Here is a 17,476-nt window from a genome sequence, read left to right as displayed (position 1 = left end):
TGATTTAACCATAGACATTTATTTAACCAAATGGATACCACAAGCCTCCATTCATTGCATCAGTGATGGTTACAGATGGATAAGCCACAGGTTATTGGTTTTTTAATTTTTTCTGTTGAACTTGAATGACAGTGAAAATGAAGGCAGGGTCTTTCATGCAAGGGCATATTCAAAAGTTCCTTTATCAAACTCTTCTACTTCATCTTCCCAAGTAGAGGAAGGCATACTACTATAGGGGTCCAGCAGGATTTTGAAGCATCTGATAATAAGAAGACCCAAAAAAATACATAGAATCCCCACAAATGCAAAGCCTGTTTTTTGTTCCAATGTCAATGAGAAAGCCGATACTTTGTTGACACTCATGCTGGCTGGTCCGTTGCTATGGTGGATGCTACTCATCATTTGCTATCACATCGCTGAGATTCTTTAGGATTCCTGCTTGTGTCATATCTTGGCCTATGCACATACAAAAAAATATATAGTAAGTTTAGTTCTTATCATGTACTCTATCTACTGTATAGTCATTATAATAGGAAACCAAGAAACCATTAAAAAAGCCTCCCATCTTTAAACTCTTTTTTGGCATAAGACATAAAAAGTTATTTTACACAATGACATATTGATCAGAAATCTTATTAAATAAATCATATTGGAATTGGGCAATTTGTTTGGACAATGACATGATAGAATACACACATACTATAACTTAATATGATGTGATACAATGTGTATTAAGCTTGGAGAAGTAGATTGCAGCCAAGTCATAAATTTTTTTAAATCCTAACCTTCCATCTAGCTGTCTAAATATGTGTGTATACATGTGTGCAAGCATATAATACACACACACACACACACACACATATATATATACAGAGAGAGAGAGAAAGAGAACACTTTCTATGTTTTTTATAAGTTGTATTGCTGTCCTGTTGAAAAGATTAGTGGGACTTGTTTGGTTGAATTGGCTAAATATAATGTTTTGGCATCATGCTGATACAGCCAGGGAAAGTCAAGTGAATTACTAGGTTACTATTTGTCATTGGGGATACTGAAATCTATCTATCTATGGTGTTTGCTGTTGTTCCAATGCTTAATCCACTAGACTGCAGTGTTCCCTTTCCACAGAATCAACACCATCAAAATAGGTAAGTTGCTCAGTAATAACAGAATATGAACCACAGGATATTTGTTAAACTGAAACAATTTTTCCTCTGAATCAGAATGTAAGCTCTTTTCTATTCCAGCCTCAAATCTGCCTAACATATAACCAAGCAGAGTGATTTTCTCTTGAGCTCCTCAGGAAACTGCAAATTATAGTAGTTACTCAGAACCTTGGAAGGAAAGTAAATTGAATTTACAAGTATGTAATTTGTAATGCATAAAGAAGTTTTGGTTTTAAAAAAGCAAAATATTTTTAACAATTAGCAAATAAGGAAAATGAAATCAGTTCAAATAGGAGTGACATGAAAACTTATTTGTAGCTTAGACGAGGAACCAGCCTTAAAAATAGGTACCAAGAAACATAACAATCCTCTCAGATTTTTAATGAGCGTGTTCTTTTTAGAGTGATAAATTGTTAGAAAAGGAATTTAAATCAATATTCTTTTCCACAATCCTATAATATATTTTTACTGAGCCTTGGACGAGTAGGCAAATGAATATTTCATCATTACAGTGCATGACCACTTAAACTACTATTTTATTTCCAAACAATCTTCCATTACAAAGGATAAGAAGGGCATACAACCAAGGTCAAATACAAAAGAAAAATGTACATCCTTAAGAATGATGAGGCAGCATGGCATAGGCAGGAAAACACAAGTTCAAACCTTTCCTTTGGCAAGTGACTATAGGCAAGTCATTTAATCTCTACAGCTCAGATTTTCTCATCTGTAAATTGGGGATAATGGGTAATTTCCATCCCAGGAGTAGTTCAAATAAGATAATTCATGTAACATGCTATATACATTTCAGAAAGCATTCGTGACAGAATCCTTAAAGCCCACGTGAGCTGAGGCCAGGGGAAAAAAATCCTGAAGACAACAAAGATGGCTTTTAATTACATGCTTTAATGAGACATTCTATCTTCTGGCTATTTTCTCTGGATATAGCTCCTTTGCCTGGAATTCTCTTGCTCCTATCTCCATGTCTTGTGTTCTCTCTTCTCCAAGGGTTCCTAGCTAAAATCTCATCTTCTACAAGATCCTTTTCTGATTCCTCTAAATGCTAGTACCTTCAAGGTGATCTCTGATTTATCTTGTATGTATCTTATTTGTAAGCAGTCATTTGTCTATTGTCCTCCACTAGAATGTGAGCTCCTTTAGAGCAAGAGAGATTTGGTTTTATTTTGCCTTTCACTCTTAGCAGAGTGCCTAGCACATGTAGATGCTTAATGCTTGTTGACTGACTTAACCCTTGGCTTACAATATCCTCCATGTTCAGCTCTTTTTTCTCTTCTAATCATGTGTTTACTGAATTTGCTTGTGGTTGGGTCCCTCCCTCTTAGTTCCTAAAATTCCTGCTATCTCTTCTTGAAGTTATACCTGCCTTCTCTGAATCAGCCAGCTACCACCTTAGCCTAGTTCACCATGGACCATTCCTGTGTTATCTAAATCCAGATAAAGTACATCTCAAGATACAGAAGTACTTGCAAAAGGTACATTGGAGGCATTATTGTTCATTTTGAAGTCATGGAGAATTGGATGGTGATCAGAAATAATAAATATAATATGTAATGTTAATAAAATATAAAATTTTAAAATGGGTAAATGATAACCCAATTTTCAAAAAGCACAAGAAAACAGATCTTTGAAATTGTTGCTATAATGTTGATCTCTGGAAAAATTCTGTTACATATTATTGAAAAGTAAAATGAGCAGAACCAAGAAAACATCATACACATCTACAGAATGAATACTAGAAGAATAAATTATGAATGCTACCTCCAGTCAGTGAACTGAAAGGTGAACACATGAAAGTTTTAATTTGTATGGATATGTTGGTTTCCCAGACAATTCCTTCAGTGATGTGGGGAGGGTAGCGAGGGGCTTGGACACTCATCGATGGGATTTATCATGTAGATATGAAGAAAAAGAAAATATATGAGGTTCATATTTTACTTATGTATAATCTTTTTCTTTGTATATGGAAATGCTTGTTTTAGTAAAATTTTGAATAAAAAACATGTTATTGAAAAGTTAATTTGTCAGAATTTAGAAAGAAGTATATTGAATACTAAGAGCCAAAATGGCTCTGTCGGATCTTAAGTGTCAGAGTTCTAAGACCAACTTATGCCAAACTAACTTGATCATTCTTTCAACCAAAACAAGTTTTCTTTTTTTGGTAATTTGTCAAATATTAAATGTCATGTGATGCATATTGATTTGAACAGAAATATGTAACAAAGATTTTTATGATATTCATAGGGAGAAGATGGTGAAATATGGGCTAAATAATAGCACTGTTAGGTGACTTGGTTGAAGAACTTGAAGAAAATAGTATTACTGATTATTACTCCCTATTAGCTGGGAGACTAATATCTAATATCTCTAGTAGACTGTCACAAGACTCTGTCCTTGGGTCTGAAATGGCTCAACATTTTTATTAACTATTTTGATAAAGACATAAAGAAATTGTTTTCAAAGAAAAGCTAATACTGACACTAACTTAAGATTCAAAACTACCTTGACAAGATTAGAACACTAAGCCAAAACTAATGCCACCAAACTTAACAGAAATAAATATGAAGTCCTGTATACTGAGTCTCAATTTAATTGGAGAAAAAAATACTTTTAGCTAACAATATGCCTTTTAAAAAAAGTCAACATAATTTTAGCCTACATTAATGGAAATATAGTAGTTAATTCATAGGAAGTAATATTTTAGTTGTTTCTTGACTTGGTCAGACCATATCTATAGTATAATGTTCATTTCAGGGTACCACATTTTAGGAGTAAGATTGACATCCAGAAGTGGGTAACCAAGGATTGTGAGGGGTCTCAAAACAACATCAGAAAGAATTTGGGATGTTGGGCCTAGAAAGAAGAAGAAAATAAAGATATGAGAATTGTTTTCAAATACTTGAAAGTATGTGTTGTGAAGTGGAAATAAATTAACCCTGTGAAATGGCAGGAAACCAGAGATTTACTTAATATGAGGAAATCTGGAACCAAGTGAAGAAAGGACATTTGAAGACCATTTAAATGAAGATCAACATAGACAAAAACAGAAAAGATATTGTAACTAGATCTAGATATAAAATAGATGAGGAATTTGAGAAATAGATCGTAAGTCTGGCAACACAGGTATGATATAGTAGTTATGGTGGAATTTAATTATCTAAATATCTGATCTTTTTATGCCTACTATGTAATATCTAATAATTTCTTATTCTGCTTTGATGATAACTTCATGGAAATATGGAAACCACATTATTTTATAATCTGTGAGAAAAGTTGTGTATAGTCTGACATGTACCTTAGATTTTGAGTTTGAAAGACTAATAAGTATAATCCCATCAACTAATAGTGTAAGAGGAAAGTTAGTTCAAGAGAATGAAAAGCTCTCAAGAATGAATATCTAAAGATGTAAAGAGAAATAATTCCCCCAAGAAGGTAAGGGGAACTGTCTGAAAAAGACTAATGTATATCCCATTGAAACTCATCAATCATCTTAGATTTTTCGAAAATGTTCAGAAGATGAAATAAAGCAAAAGCAAGTAACAGGATGAATATAAAAATGGTCATGTAAGTGTCAGGAGTACTAAAGCTAAGAATGAGTTGAGATTGGTGATTGAAGGTAAAGATAATAAAAGGAATTTTAAATATTATATTCAAGAAAAGAAAAGGATCAAAAAGGAATAATACTGCTGCCCAGGTGGATGAAATGATAATAGACAATAGGAGAAGTCAGAGCTACTGAAGTCTTATTTTACTCACATTTTCTATGCCAGGAAGAATGATCTTTAGAATGGAAAGGACTGAAAACAATTTTAATAAAAAGTCATATACCAAGGTAAGTATGGAGATAAAAAGATAGTATTTAGCTATCCTCGATGAGGTCAAATTGCCAGACCAAACTAGATGAGCTCTATTCTGGGATAATAAAGCTGAATTTAATATTTGCATGGCACTTTAGTGTTTTCAAAGCACTTTAAGCATTAGGGTGCTAAAAATTTGGCATATTTAATTGTTAATTTACCATCAATGATCTTTAAAAGACTAAGAAGAATAAGAGAACCTCTCTAGAACTGTGATCATCTTATTTTGATCTACAAAAATAGTGGGGGGAATGGAAAAGTCTCCAAACATAGATTAGTATAGAGACCCACCAAGGAGTCCTATATTACTTATCTGTGGGTGGGTGACCTGAGAAGGAGAATGGAGGCTAGAGGAATATGGATGTGAGATAGATAAGGCACTCAGGGCAAGAGACGCAGGAATAAAAACTCAGAGACTATAAGTTAAAACACCTGGGGAGTTGCAAGCTCCGTAATTACCTCTCTAGAAAGAGATAGCTAGTGGAGAAATTATAAGTATGAGGACCAAGAGAACCTGCGTGGAGCTGAGAACTCTGGGACATCCCCCATGGGCCACACAGCCAAGAGATTAATGGGAGATGTGCAGGGCAGCTGTCAGTCAGTCAGACAGGAGGAACATAATAGGTCACAGCAAGATCAAGATTGTAAGAGGCAAGAGGGAGAGTAGCCACTGTGAGAGAAAGAGGTGTAAGAGAAGAGAAGGGAAGAGGAGGCTCATACATGTTCCCCAGCCTTTATTGGGGACCTTAGGAATGTCAAGTGGGAGGTGATTAATGAATACGTGACATGACATAGGTTTTTACTTTGGTAGCATTGACAATGATGGAATCACAGAGGAGGAGATTAATGGAACCCACGCTTTGTAAATTAATATACTCTGAGCCAGTGTCCTGGCTGTCAACACCCAGCCCAGGAATTTGCTAGTCCTTTGGACTGTCCCTTTCCATACAATGAACATCAAGTGGTCTGACCATGTGTCTGGTAAATGAATATACAGGATACAATATCAATACATCAATCATATTTCCAAGATGTTAACATGCCTGGTATGCTACAGGATCATAACAAAAAAAATGTTGGCAAATATGATTTTAAATTTAAAAGTGAAAGAGGCAAAAGATCGGTAGACAAGAATAAAGCCTCATGCTTATGTGTCATTTATACTTCCCTCATAAAGAGAACTAAACAATGATCATGGTCAAAAAATATAACTGGCTAGGACTTTACAGAATAGAAATGTCAGACAGAATGGCTTTCATAATATGTATTCTACATAAATCTGCATTTTCAGAGTCTCACAATTGACTGAAAGTTTCAGAGAATATAGTGGTATCATTCTAATTGTGTCAATTATAACAAAATACATGATTCAGATGAGCAAAATGCAGCCTTAACGGTTCTTCCTCCAACATATTTCTCAAGCATATGCAAAATCCGTTTCCTCTCACTACTTTATTTCATAGTAGTTGGGTTGTGGATGAGCTGTGATATTCACCCTCTGGATGTAGAAAGAAATAAAGCACAGGACACAGAGAAACTGTTCTAGTCTGACCAGTTTTAAAGAAACAGCCCTTTTTAGCTATATCACCATAGAGAAGGAGGCTATTCCCATTCACATGGCATGGCCACTCAGGGAAGCAGGATGCCTCCATGTTTGGACATCTGGGTAACCCCAAGCACACCACTTTACATATATGTTAAGATCAAACAAAATTCCTTGACAGATGCGACAGAGATGACTTTATTCCACCTCCTGGTTATTATCAAACAAGGAATTAAATAGACACAAACATGCTCAACAAAGGCATCTGTCAATCATGAAAGATGTCAAGGTCAGAGTCCAATGAAAGAAGGGTTCCCTATTGATAGTGAGGTCTTCTAGACATATTTGTTTGCTGATGACATTGCACTGATGTCATCAAGCCCAGAAATATTATAGAACTTCCTAAAAAATTCACAAAAATGCAAAATATATTGACCTAATAATCTACATAGGAAAAACCAACTGGACAAAGAATATCTTTTGTCTATATAATAACATATGGACAGTTTCCTGTCTAATTTTATTATGAGATAGTCTTCATTTTATGAGGGTTGTAGATGGTCAATAAGCTAGTCCAAAAATTAAATTGGGAGAAGAAAGTGGACTGGATCACATTAGAAAAACTGTATATCTCAATAATGCCAAGCTCTATCTTTTTCATACCATTTTCAGTTGATAATATATGACACAATATTATGAAATACCATGTTGAAATTGTAAGTCACTCATAGAGTTGGAATAAAAGGATGTTGCATATTACCAACAATGAATATAAGGAATGGGTGAAAAAAAGGGAAAATTCAGTGGACAGTGCAACTCCTATATATAAAATTCAAAATTTAAAGCAATGATTCTACTGGATAAACTCATTTTATTGATTCATGCAATGTTGCTATACCTTTAGTTATTAGATATGGAGGCAAAGGAAGAAAAATACAGTGATGACTCCAAGGTTTCAAACTTCCAACAACCATAATAACAGTGCCACTCAGAGAAATAGAGACATTCAAAGCAAGGAGCCAGTTACTGGCAAGTGATGATGATGATTTCAGTTTTAGATGTGTTCATTGTCTGGCAATTTTGGGGCTTCTAAATGAAGAGATTTAGTTGGAAGTTAATTATAGAAGACCATGAATGAAATAAATAGCAGGCCTATAGATTTTAGTTACACCATAAATATAGATAATGATCACCGTCGAAGTCTTATGAATGAATTCTCTAGGGGGAAAAAAAAACAGAGAGAAGGATAGAAGTCCAAAACATCAGCTCCTCTTAAAATTTTCCTTGTACTTTTTTCTTAAAAGAAGCCAGAAAAGGGGGCTAATAAGGAGGCTGGCAGAGATCCAGTATAGTATAGTATAGAAAAAGAGAAAATTTCATAAAGAAGGGATCATCAGGTATCATGGAACATCAAGAAGAATGGGAAAGAGAGAGAAAAATCACCAGATTTAGCAATTAAGAAGATGATGAATGATTTCAGAAAGCCAGAAGAAGAGCAGCAAGATTACATAGAGAAGTAGATGTATTGACAACAAATAGACCTAAGATTTCAGAAAATTGGTTGTTATCTTTTTTGTTTTTATTTTTTGAGGAGGGATTAGACTTGGGATTTTATTCCCACTGGGGAAAACCAGCACCTGATCAATAATTTATAGTCTTAGACATTTTTCAGGAGACATTGAAAATTTAAATAGCTTTCTCAGAGTCAGGAAGCTAGTATTTGTCAGAGTTAGGACTTGATCCCAGAATCATGCATTACTTCCAAAGTGAGTTTTCCAAGAATCAATTTTATTTTGGAGTGTATATTTTAATAAATAGAATATCTGTCATCCTGAAATTTACACCTTATTCCACTTATATATCACTCTTAACATGACCCAAACAAAACTTATCTTCTGCCTTAAACCTGCTCCTCTTCTCGACTTAATTATTTCTGTCTCTGGTACCTGATTCTCCCTGTCTTTCCTATGGACAGTGCCAAGAGCAGTTTCAGGGACTCTGTCTCTTAATAGTTACAATGAATAAAATAACATGTGCAATACCTATATCATAAAGTGATTCTAGGTGCTCCAATGAGAATGAATGTAAAAAACACTTTACTAGCCTTCAAGTGCTACATATGTTGATTATTGAGGGAAGTGAAGGTAGAGGATAAGATGATCAGAAGATTCTTGGTAATCTTATTTCCTCTCAGCTCATTTGAAAAATGAAAGTATAGGATATAAAGGAAGAAAACAAAGACAACAAGGTGTTAGTCATAAAGAGAGTGTAAAGAAGTGTTTATTTTATGTTCAGTTGAAATTGATGGAATTAAGGCAGGTAGCCATTGGTCTTTAATAATGTAAGACCCTTTAGACTGGAGGTAGCACAGAAGTGTCTGTGCTCTGGCAGTTGAGAAGACAGCCAGGTATGGAACAACTAGGGGTATGCTGGTAAATGTTTAACAATTGGCTCTCTGTGGGAAAAACACCCACAGGTGAACCAATACACCTCTAAGTGTAATGTTAATTACTAACATTTTCTTCATCACTTTCTTAAGTATACAGTCTGGATTTTAGAGTTAGATAATAAAACAATAAATCAAGTGTTTATTTGTAGTGTTTGCTGATTTCAGAGGGTTAAAATTGACCCCAAGGGGCAGCTGGGTAGCTCAGTGGATTGAGAACCAGGCCTAGAGACGGGAGGCCCTAGGTTCAAATCTAGCCTCAGACACTTCCTAGCTGTGTGACCCTGGGCAAGTCACTTGACCCCCATTGCCTAGCCCTTACCACTCTTCTGCCTTGGAGCCAATACACAGTATTGACTCCAAGATGGAAGGGAAGGGTTTAAAAAAATAAAACTGACCCCAGCACACCCCTGAAACACAGATCTTGAGAAAAAATGACTCAGCCTCTTGGAAGAGTCTTTTCTCCTCTCTCCACTTCCTCCCCACTATTGCCAATGGTCTTGCAGAGTTATTGTTCAGATATATACCACACTCAAAATGGAATAGGCATGCAGGGAGCTCCATCAATCAATATGTCCAGCTGAGATTGTGCACGAAGAGGGAGTAGTATGAGAATACCATGAGAAAAGAGAAAAGACATTGTAACTAAATGTGAGCCTATTAATGTAGTCTAGATATGTGCTCACTCGTCCCATGGAGTCTTTGTGGATAATCAGACCCCAAGATTAAGGGGGCAATACTTTATAATTATTCTTCTTTTGATGCTTTCTCCTTTCTCTTTTTTAATGTTCTTTTTATTATCATGCAAAACATACTTTCATATCAGTCATCCTTATAAGAGCATCCTCATACTGTGAAGTCTGGATTTAGCTATCTCCTGATTGTAACAATGAAGATACTTAGCTCTTCCTTCATTGGGAAGATTGAATTGTAATCTACAATCTATTTTTTGATTTTAATCTACAAAAGGTGATAACTCAGTATTTTAAGTAGATCTACCCATTTTAACTAAACAAAGGTGTTAAGTAACTACAAAAAGTGACCTAACCAAAAAAAGTGTTAGGTAACCCAAAAGGTATAATATAACCAAAGAAGGTGTGAACTAAAGAGTGGGCAATCCTAGAGAGAAGTGGCTGCTATGATTGGTAGATGTGAAACTTAGGGGAGGTGACACAAAAGAAAAAGATCTTTAAAAAGAGGACAAAAGGTCAGAAGAAGATATTCGATTAGAGATTACAGTTGGATGGGGGATTTTCTGACTCAGAGTTGGACTGGAGGAACTGGATCCCTGGAAGAACTCATGCAGGAGACCTCAGACTGCTTTTCCATTTTAGAAGGTCACTGTTGGTGAGTGAAAGGCCGACTTAGTGACCCTGCCTTTCTCAGAGGTATAAACCTCCGAGAAAGGTTCATTGTCTTGAGACTCTTTTCCCTGCTTAAGGCCTTAGTATTTCTACCTGGCTCAGAGGAAACCAGAGTTTCCTCTCTCTCTCTCTCTCTCTCTCTCTCTCTCTCTCTCTCTCTCTCTCTCTCTCTCTCTCTCTCTCTCTCTCTCTCTGTCTCTCTCTCTCATTCCTTAATATCTTCCCACTATTGTAAATAAACTACCATAAATTCCATTTACTTTAGTAATTAATTTTGGGATTTAGAAATTAAATCCCTGGTGATCACCTAATTAAATATTCAGAGTCCAACCACAATTAAATTTAATAATACATAACCAAAACCCCCAAATAAAACCATAAATACAATGATGTAATAGACATTTTGCTTTGACTCGCATCAGTCTGACTATAACAGTTCTTTCTCTGGAGGTGGATAGCATTCCCTATCATGTTTTTCAGGACTGTCCCAGATCATTGCATTGCTAAGAGTAGCCAAGTTTTCACTGTTGCTCTGTATAATATTCTCCTGGTCCTCTTTATTTCATTCTATATCAATTCCTACAGATCTTTCCAGCTTTTTCTGAAATCATCTTGTTCATCATTTCTTATAGCAGAATAGTATTCTATTAGCAACATGTACTACAATTTGTTCAGTCATTCCCTAATTGATGGGCATCCCCTGTTTCCAATTCTTTGCCTCCACAAAAAGAGCTGTTATAAACATTTTTGTACAAGTAGGTTTTTGTGTTTTCTCAGTAAGTATATATTTTTTTCTGAGCTAACTGATCCTCTGGCTAACTATTAAAGGTAAATTCAAAGGTAGAGAATCACAACCTATCATTTTAGGAGTGTGCAAATAGTAGTAATCATTCATCTGGAGACCCAACTGCATAAGGAAGTTTATAAACTAGGAATTATTTTTCAAACCCTAGTTTATAAACTAGGGATTATTTTTCAATCTTATCTTTCAAGACCCTCTCTTGTTATATTTAATAAATTACCAAATTATTTCCATTCTATCTTCTCATCATCTATTGTACCATGTTCTTGTCTCTATTCCTGCTGTGATTTTCCTAGTATAGGTTCTTATTAATACATATTTGAACCAGATAAAGCATGGGACCAGATTGTGGTGGTTCTTAAATGCAAGGCAAAGGAATATGCTAAGCAGTAGACAACCACTGGATATTTTTGAGTGCAGGAAGATATCACCAAAATTATATCTAAAGGGAAAAAAATTAGTCTGACAATAGATGAAAGATAGAAGAAGGTGGAAGTGGGAGGATTTTCTAGGAAATTATTGTAAAGGTTCAGCCTCTTGTGTAAATTCTCTTCCTATTTTGTATTTTAAAGTGCTCATGTTTGTTGATGTTGATTGTTGATGTCACAGTAAGAAATAAACTGTGAAAATTATTTATACAGTTTGTTTTAAAGAAATATCTATTGTGCTTATAATTGAGCAAAGTATTAATAAAATTGCTCTGTTTGTGCTTCTCTTCAGCATTTCTCTTTGCTGTCTCCTGCACATTTAAGAAATGTTTTATTTTTACATATCTCCTACTACCCAATAATCTACTCCTCCCCAAAGAAACCTTTCCTTGTAACAAATGTATGTAGTCAAAGTCTTTAATGAAATGTAAATAAATACAACTTCAATGTTCTACCTCATTCCCATAAAATTTAAAAACAAGAAAATGGAAAATGTCTACCCTATTGTTCAAGGCTTTTCTCATATCATCACCTTCCTCCCACTCTATATTCTATCAACACTAAGTTACTTCTCCCCTCAAAATATACCATGAAATTTCATGCCATGTCACACTATGAAATAAACCTAATAATAGTATTGTTGGGTTAAAAGATATATACTGTTTGTAACTCTTTGGGAATGATTTCAGATCATTCTCTAAAATTGTAGGATCAGGTCACAGTTCCACCAATAGTGTATTAGTGTCCCTTCCAATATTTGTAGTTTTGACCTTTTATCATTTTAGCCAATCTGATAGTTGTGAGATGATATCACAGTTTTGATTTGCATTTCTGTAATCAATAATGACCTACAGTGTTTTTCACATAGTTATGTATAGATTTGATGTCATCATCCAAAAAAAAAAGACTATTCATCTCTTTTAAGCATTTGTCAGACATTGGGTCATGGCTCATATTTTTATGAACTTGACCATATATACCACTTTGTATTTTCCTCAGTAAATTCTTCAACTGAATTCCTCAACTAAAAGCTTTCCACACAACCACTGCTTAATAAAATTTACATTTGCTGAAGATACAAATGGAACTCATTGGGGATGTGGCAAAATTGGGACATTAATGCTTTGCTGGTGGGGTTGTGAATTGATCCAACCATTCTGGAGGGCAATTTGGAACTATGCCCAAAGGGTGCTAAAAGATGACCTGTCCTTTGATATAGCATTGCTGGGTTTGTACCCCAAAGAGATAATAAGAAAAAAGACATGTACAAAAATATTCATAGCTGTGCTCTTTGTGGTGGCAAAAAATTGGAAAAAGAGGAGATGCCCTTCAATTGGGGAATGGCTGAACAAATTGTGGTATGTGTTGATGACTATTGTGCTCAAAGGAATAATAAAGTGGAGGAATTTCATGGGAGCTGGAATAACCTCCAGGAAGTGATGCAGAGGGAAAGGAGCAGAACCAGGAGAACATTATACACAGAGACTGATATACACTGTGGTACACTCAAATGTAATAGAATTCACTATTAGTAGCAATGCAATGATCCAGAACAATACAGAGGGACTTAAGAGAAAGAACACTATCTACATTCAGAGGAAAAAACCGTGGGAGAAGAAATGCAGAAGAAAAACAACTGCTTGACCACATGGGTTGATGGGGATATGATTGGGAATAAAGACTCTAAATGATCAACCTACTGCAAACATCAATAATATGGAAATAAACTTTGATCAAGGACACATGTAAAACCCAGTGGAATTGCACATCGGCTACAGGAGGGGGTGGGGGAAGGTTAGGGAAAGAACAAGAATCTTATAACCATGGGAAAATATTCTAAATTGACTAATTAAATAAAATTTTTAAAAATAAAAAGCTTCTAGTTTTATTAATGGAAAAAAACAAATGGAACTCATTCTTTTGAGTTTACGTCACTATAAACTTTTTCATTTTCAAACAAACAAAAAAAGTATTTTGGGGGGAAGATACTTTTCTTTATTAAGAAATTTTCTTAAAGAGAAAACATGAAACTTTGTATTTTGAATGCTATAATGTTAGAAAAACAGGAGACAAGTCAAACTATGCTATCAAGAGTTTGTTAAAAAATTTTATCATTAACATTTATACCAACAAAGAAATTAAAGCCAACACATTCATTTTCTTCTTAGGAGTTATTTTAAGCCTGGATATCTGACTAACAGTCACAATTTTCCATTTAACTTGATATATGAAATGGTAAATTTGAAATAGTAACAATTTGACTCTTCTTGAGAATTGCATGTTGAATATTTTCAGTTTGGTTCCTTGCTACTACTGAAAAGTAACTTAAAACGAGCTCATTCACATTAAGATAAGTTGATATCAATCACAACAAATGTGTCAGTTCCTGAATGCTAGTAAAAACCTAAAAATTGCCAATCAACTTTTAATGAAAGACATTTTTTGCTTTTTAAATCCTTGGTAGAAATGAGAAAGAAAAATTCCAGAGTTCTGCACACATGGCCTAAATCATAGGGCTTTTAGATTTTATACATATTATAGGTATGGCAAACTCTCTATAAACTCCTAGAACTGAGGAATAGAGCACAAACTTTTGAAGGTAATGATCTTCAAGATAGCTCATAAGTACACAAAGCAATACATTAATCAATCTATCCTAGATGTGGGAGCTACACACATACTTATATACACATACATGAAAACATGTATTTTATATGTGCATAAACATATCCAAAACTGAATTTCAATATAATTGGTTTCCTTTGTAGTGCTAGATATAGTTTGTACATTTAAAAATGTTATTTTGAGAAAGGGTGTATAGATTTCATTAGAAACTTATGGGGTCCAAAGAGATAATAAGGAAAAAGACTTCTGCAAAAATATTTATAGATGCACTCTTTGTGGTAGCAAAAAATTGGAAAATGAAGGGAGGGATGCCCTTCGTTTGGGGAATGGCTGAACAAATTGTGGTATCTGAAGGGGATGGAATAGTATTTTGCTGAAAAGGAATAATGAACTAGAGGTATTCCATGTGAATTGGAAAGACCTCCAAGAATTGATGCAGAGTGAAAGGAGCAGGACCAGGAGAATATTGTTCAGAGAGACTGATATATTATGGCACAATCAAATGTAATGGACTTTTCTATCAGCAGTAATACAATGATCCAGGACAATCCAGAGGAATTTAGGAGAAAGAACGCTATCCACATCCAGAGAAAGAACTGTGGGAACAGAAATGCAGAAGAACATAGGATAGATCATATGGTTTGATGGAGATACAACCGGGGTTTTGGCATCAAAAGATCACTCTTCTGTAAATATGAATAACATGGAAATAGGTTTTGAACAATGGTACATGTATAACCCAGTGGAATTGCTTATCAGCTCTGGGGGGGGGGGAGGGAAAAGGGGCAGGAAAAATCATGAATCATGGAACCATGGAAAAGTATTTTAAATTAAAAAAAAAAGAAACTTATGGGGTCAAAAGAGTTCATGACACAAAAAAGTTTAAGAACCACTGATACTAGAGAAATATTTAAAGATTAAAATAAAACAGAAACATAGATTAAATAGAAAATCCAAAAGGATATAAGCTGGAAGGAGATAGTATAAAACATTTGTAGGCTTTGCTAAGTTACCCAGATGAATAAAACAATCAGTTTTACAGGGTTTCCTAGCAGGAACTTTCTCATCCTCTTAAAATTAAGATTGAAAAGCTTTAAAATCCATTTTAATTATAGTGTTTTGACATGCCAGCAAAAAGTAAAGTCCTGTGTTAAGTCAAATTCCCAGGAATGTATGCATAAATATGTATACATGTTTATACATATTCTACATTACTACACATATTCTAATGTTATTTGGTTAGACTGATGATCATGGAAAAAAATAATGTTTCCACCGGCAACAAATACAATTATCTTTCATGGAATTTTGGAGTTTTGATGAGTCACAGGATTGGGCCTCAGTGCCCCAATGATTTTTAGAGTTCTGTAATTTCACTCTTTTGCTGAATAGTTAGCAATGATAGTAAAAAAAATAAAGCACCAAATAGAAAAATAAATTTTATTTTCCTGATGAGTAATCTGTATCATATTTATTCAGCAATTATTTATTAAGCTCGTGTTTTCAATGTATCTTTTGGATAAAGTTACAGAATAAAGCAAAATCCACTATATATCTAATATTTTGAGATTTATGTATACACATTTTATGGATAGTAGTTATTTCTGATGGAAATAAACTTATTCACTAGGTTATGTTTTTATTTAATATTCATAAATCGATATAATTCACTCTTTCATCTGCATCATCAATAATACAAAGCAGCTGAGACTGGTACTGAAAATTGTATACCTAGGTTGTTTTTTTTTTTATAAGAAATTTCTTAAGTCAACAGGTTTTTTCTCCCTACTTATCTTAAAGTGACTTTCAAATATCCTCCCTGAAACCAATACAATTAAATTAGAATCTGTTTTTTGTAGTTGCAGGGTAATTTAATATTTTGAATGAGAGATACCCTCATACCATGGTAATGAGAGAACAGACGCTGCATCATTTCACATAGAGACGTATGCATATCCCAGACCCAAAATAATCATCACCACCACACCAAATGCAACAATTATTCAATCCTGTGGAAAAATATGGAAGCAAAGCTGTACTCAAGCCACCTTTATATAAGCTTGCTTATCAATCATGAGTTATGAGTATGTTAGAAATGGAAGGAAAACCTGGAAGTACAAACCCAGCTGTCTTCATCATGTTGGAGTGTAAAAGTTTCAGGGCTTCCCAGAGACCTAAAACCTCAATATCTGGTTCCCAGAGTTTCCTCTTGAGACAATCTGGAGGTGCTCCCTATGGGGCTCTCACCCCCATTCTTTTCAAGGCTGCGGAAAACTTGTAGCTGGAAATTCATAAGGAATCTCATGGACAGAAACCCAGACCTTCATTATCATTCTGCCTTGCTTGTCCTTAGCTCCTTTTTTTTTTTTTACAGATTAAGCTGAAGAAAGCATGGAAACTTCCTACCAAACATTACGTGAGAAGCATCAGCAAGCTGACTGCACACACAGGCACAAACACACCACATCACACACCCAGCAGCAGCAGCAGCAGCAGCAGCAGCAACAGCAGCAGCAGCATTAGGCTCTTTCCCCTAGAATCTGGATTGCCTGAGCTTGCAGACCTGTTTGCTTCAGAAAGTAAGATCCTAAGGACCTAGACCCGTGCCCTCCCTGGCCATTCATGCAGGGGGTGGGGAGAAAGTTACTTCACAGGAAGCAATGTCTCACCTTCCATGCTTGTTGCCATGGAGATGAAATCCAGCCAGTTGACTAAAGTGTTTGCAGGTTTTTCTGTATTAGATGATCTGTTTCAGGAACAATGCAAAAGGCTTATTCTATGTACCTGCGTGGAATCTTCCCTGACCTACGTGTGTATGTACCTAATCCGTGAGTGTGGGTGTGTGTGTATGTTTGTGGGAGTGAGTGAGTGGCTGAGAGCTCTCGTCCGTGTGTATTTGGCTGGAAATGTATATGTGTACGTGTGCGTATTTTTCTTCCTGGGTGTGTGTATACGTATTTGTGTGGGTCTGCGTATGTCTGGGATTGTGTCTGGCTGTTTATGGGAGGGAAGAAGGGGGTGGGAACTGAAGAGAAAGGAAGTCTGGGCTACATTAGCAACAGGCTTATGTAGTGTCTTTTTAACAATTCTCTAGTTCTGAAAAAGGAGCTCATTTCGATTCATATCAAACACCTCAGATTAGCAATTAGGGTTCATCACCGCACTGACTTCCTGAAGCAGCAGGAGTCTAATTAATTTCTTGCTAAAAATCCTCTTTAGTCTACCAGCTA

The 17,476-nt window shown here is 35.2% G+C and overlaps 1 protein-coding gene across 2 annotated transcripts; it reads right to left on the bottom strand.

The window, feature by feature from the left end:
- On the bottom strand, nucleotides 1-17,254 carry CTXN2 (cortexin 2). Of its 2 annotated transcripts, none has more exons than XM_007479907.3 (2): nucleotides 16,916-17,254; nucleotides 1-456 (listed from the first exon to the last, which is right to left on the bottom strand). In XM_007479907.3, exon 2 carries the CDS (start codon nucleotides 400-402, stop codon nucleotides 154-156), a length of 249 nt encoding a protein of 82 aa, XP_007479969.1. In that variant the 5' UTR covers nucleotides 403-456; nucleotides 16,916-17,254; the 3' UTR covers nucleotides 1-153. The 2 variants fall into 2 exon arrangements, with proteins under 2 accessions (XP_007479969.1, XP_003340099.1); XM_003340051.4 differs by lacking the exon at nucleotides 16,916-17,254 and adding an exon at nucleotides 16,369-16,878.
- Nucleotides 17,255-17,476: the final 222 nt, after the last annotated feature.

Source organism: Monodelphis domestica, chromosome 1 (genome assembly GCF_027887165.1).
Source record: "Monodelphis domestica isolate mMonDom1 chromosome 1, mMonDom1.pri, whole genome shotgun sequence".
NCBI classification, from domain to species: domain Eukaryota; kingdom Metazoa; phylum Chordata; class Mammalia; order Didelphimorphia; family Didelphidae; genus Monodelphis; species Monodelphis domestica.
This window is presented reverse-complemented; position numbering and strand designations above follow the sequence as displayed.

Bases quoted from the DNA above. Each gene is read 5' to 3' on its own strand.
- CTXN2 (XM_007479907.3), bottom strand. From the start codon at position 402: ATGATGAGTAGCATCCACCATAGCAACGGACCAGCCAGCATGAGTGTC.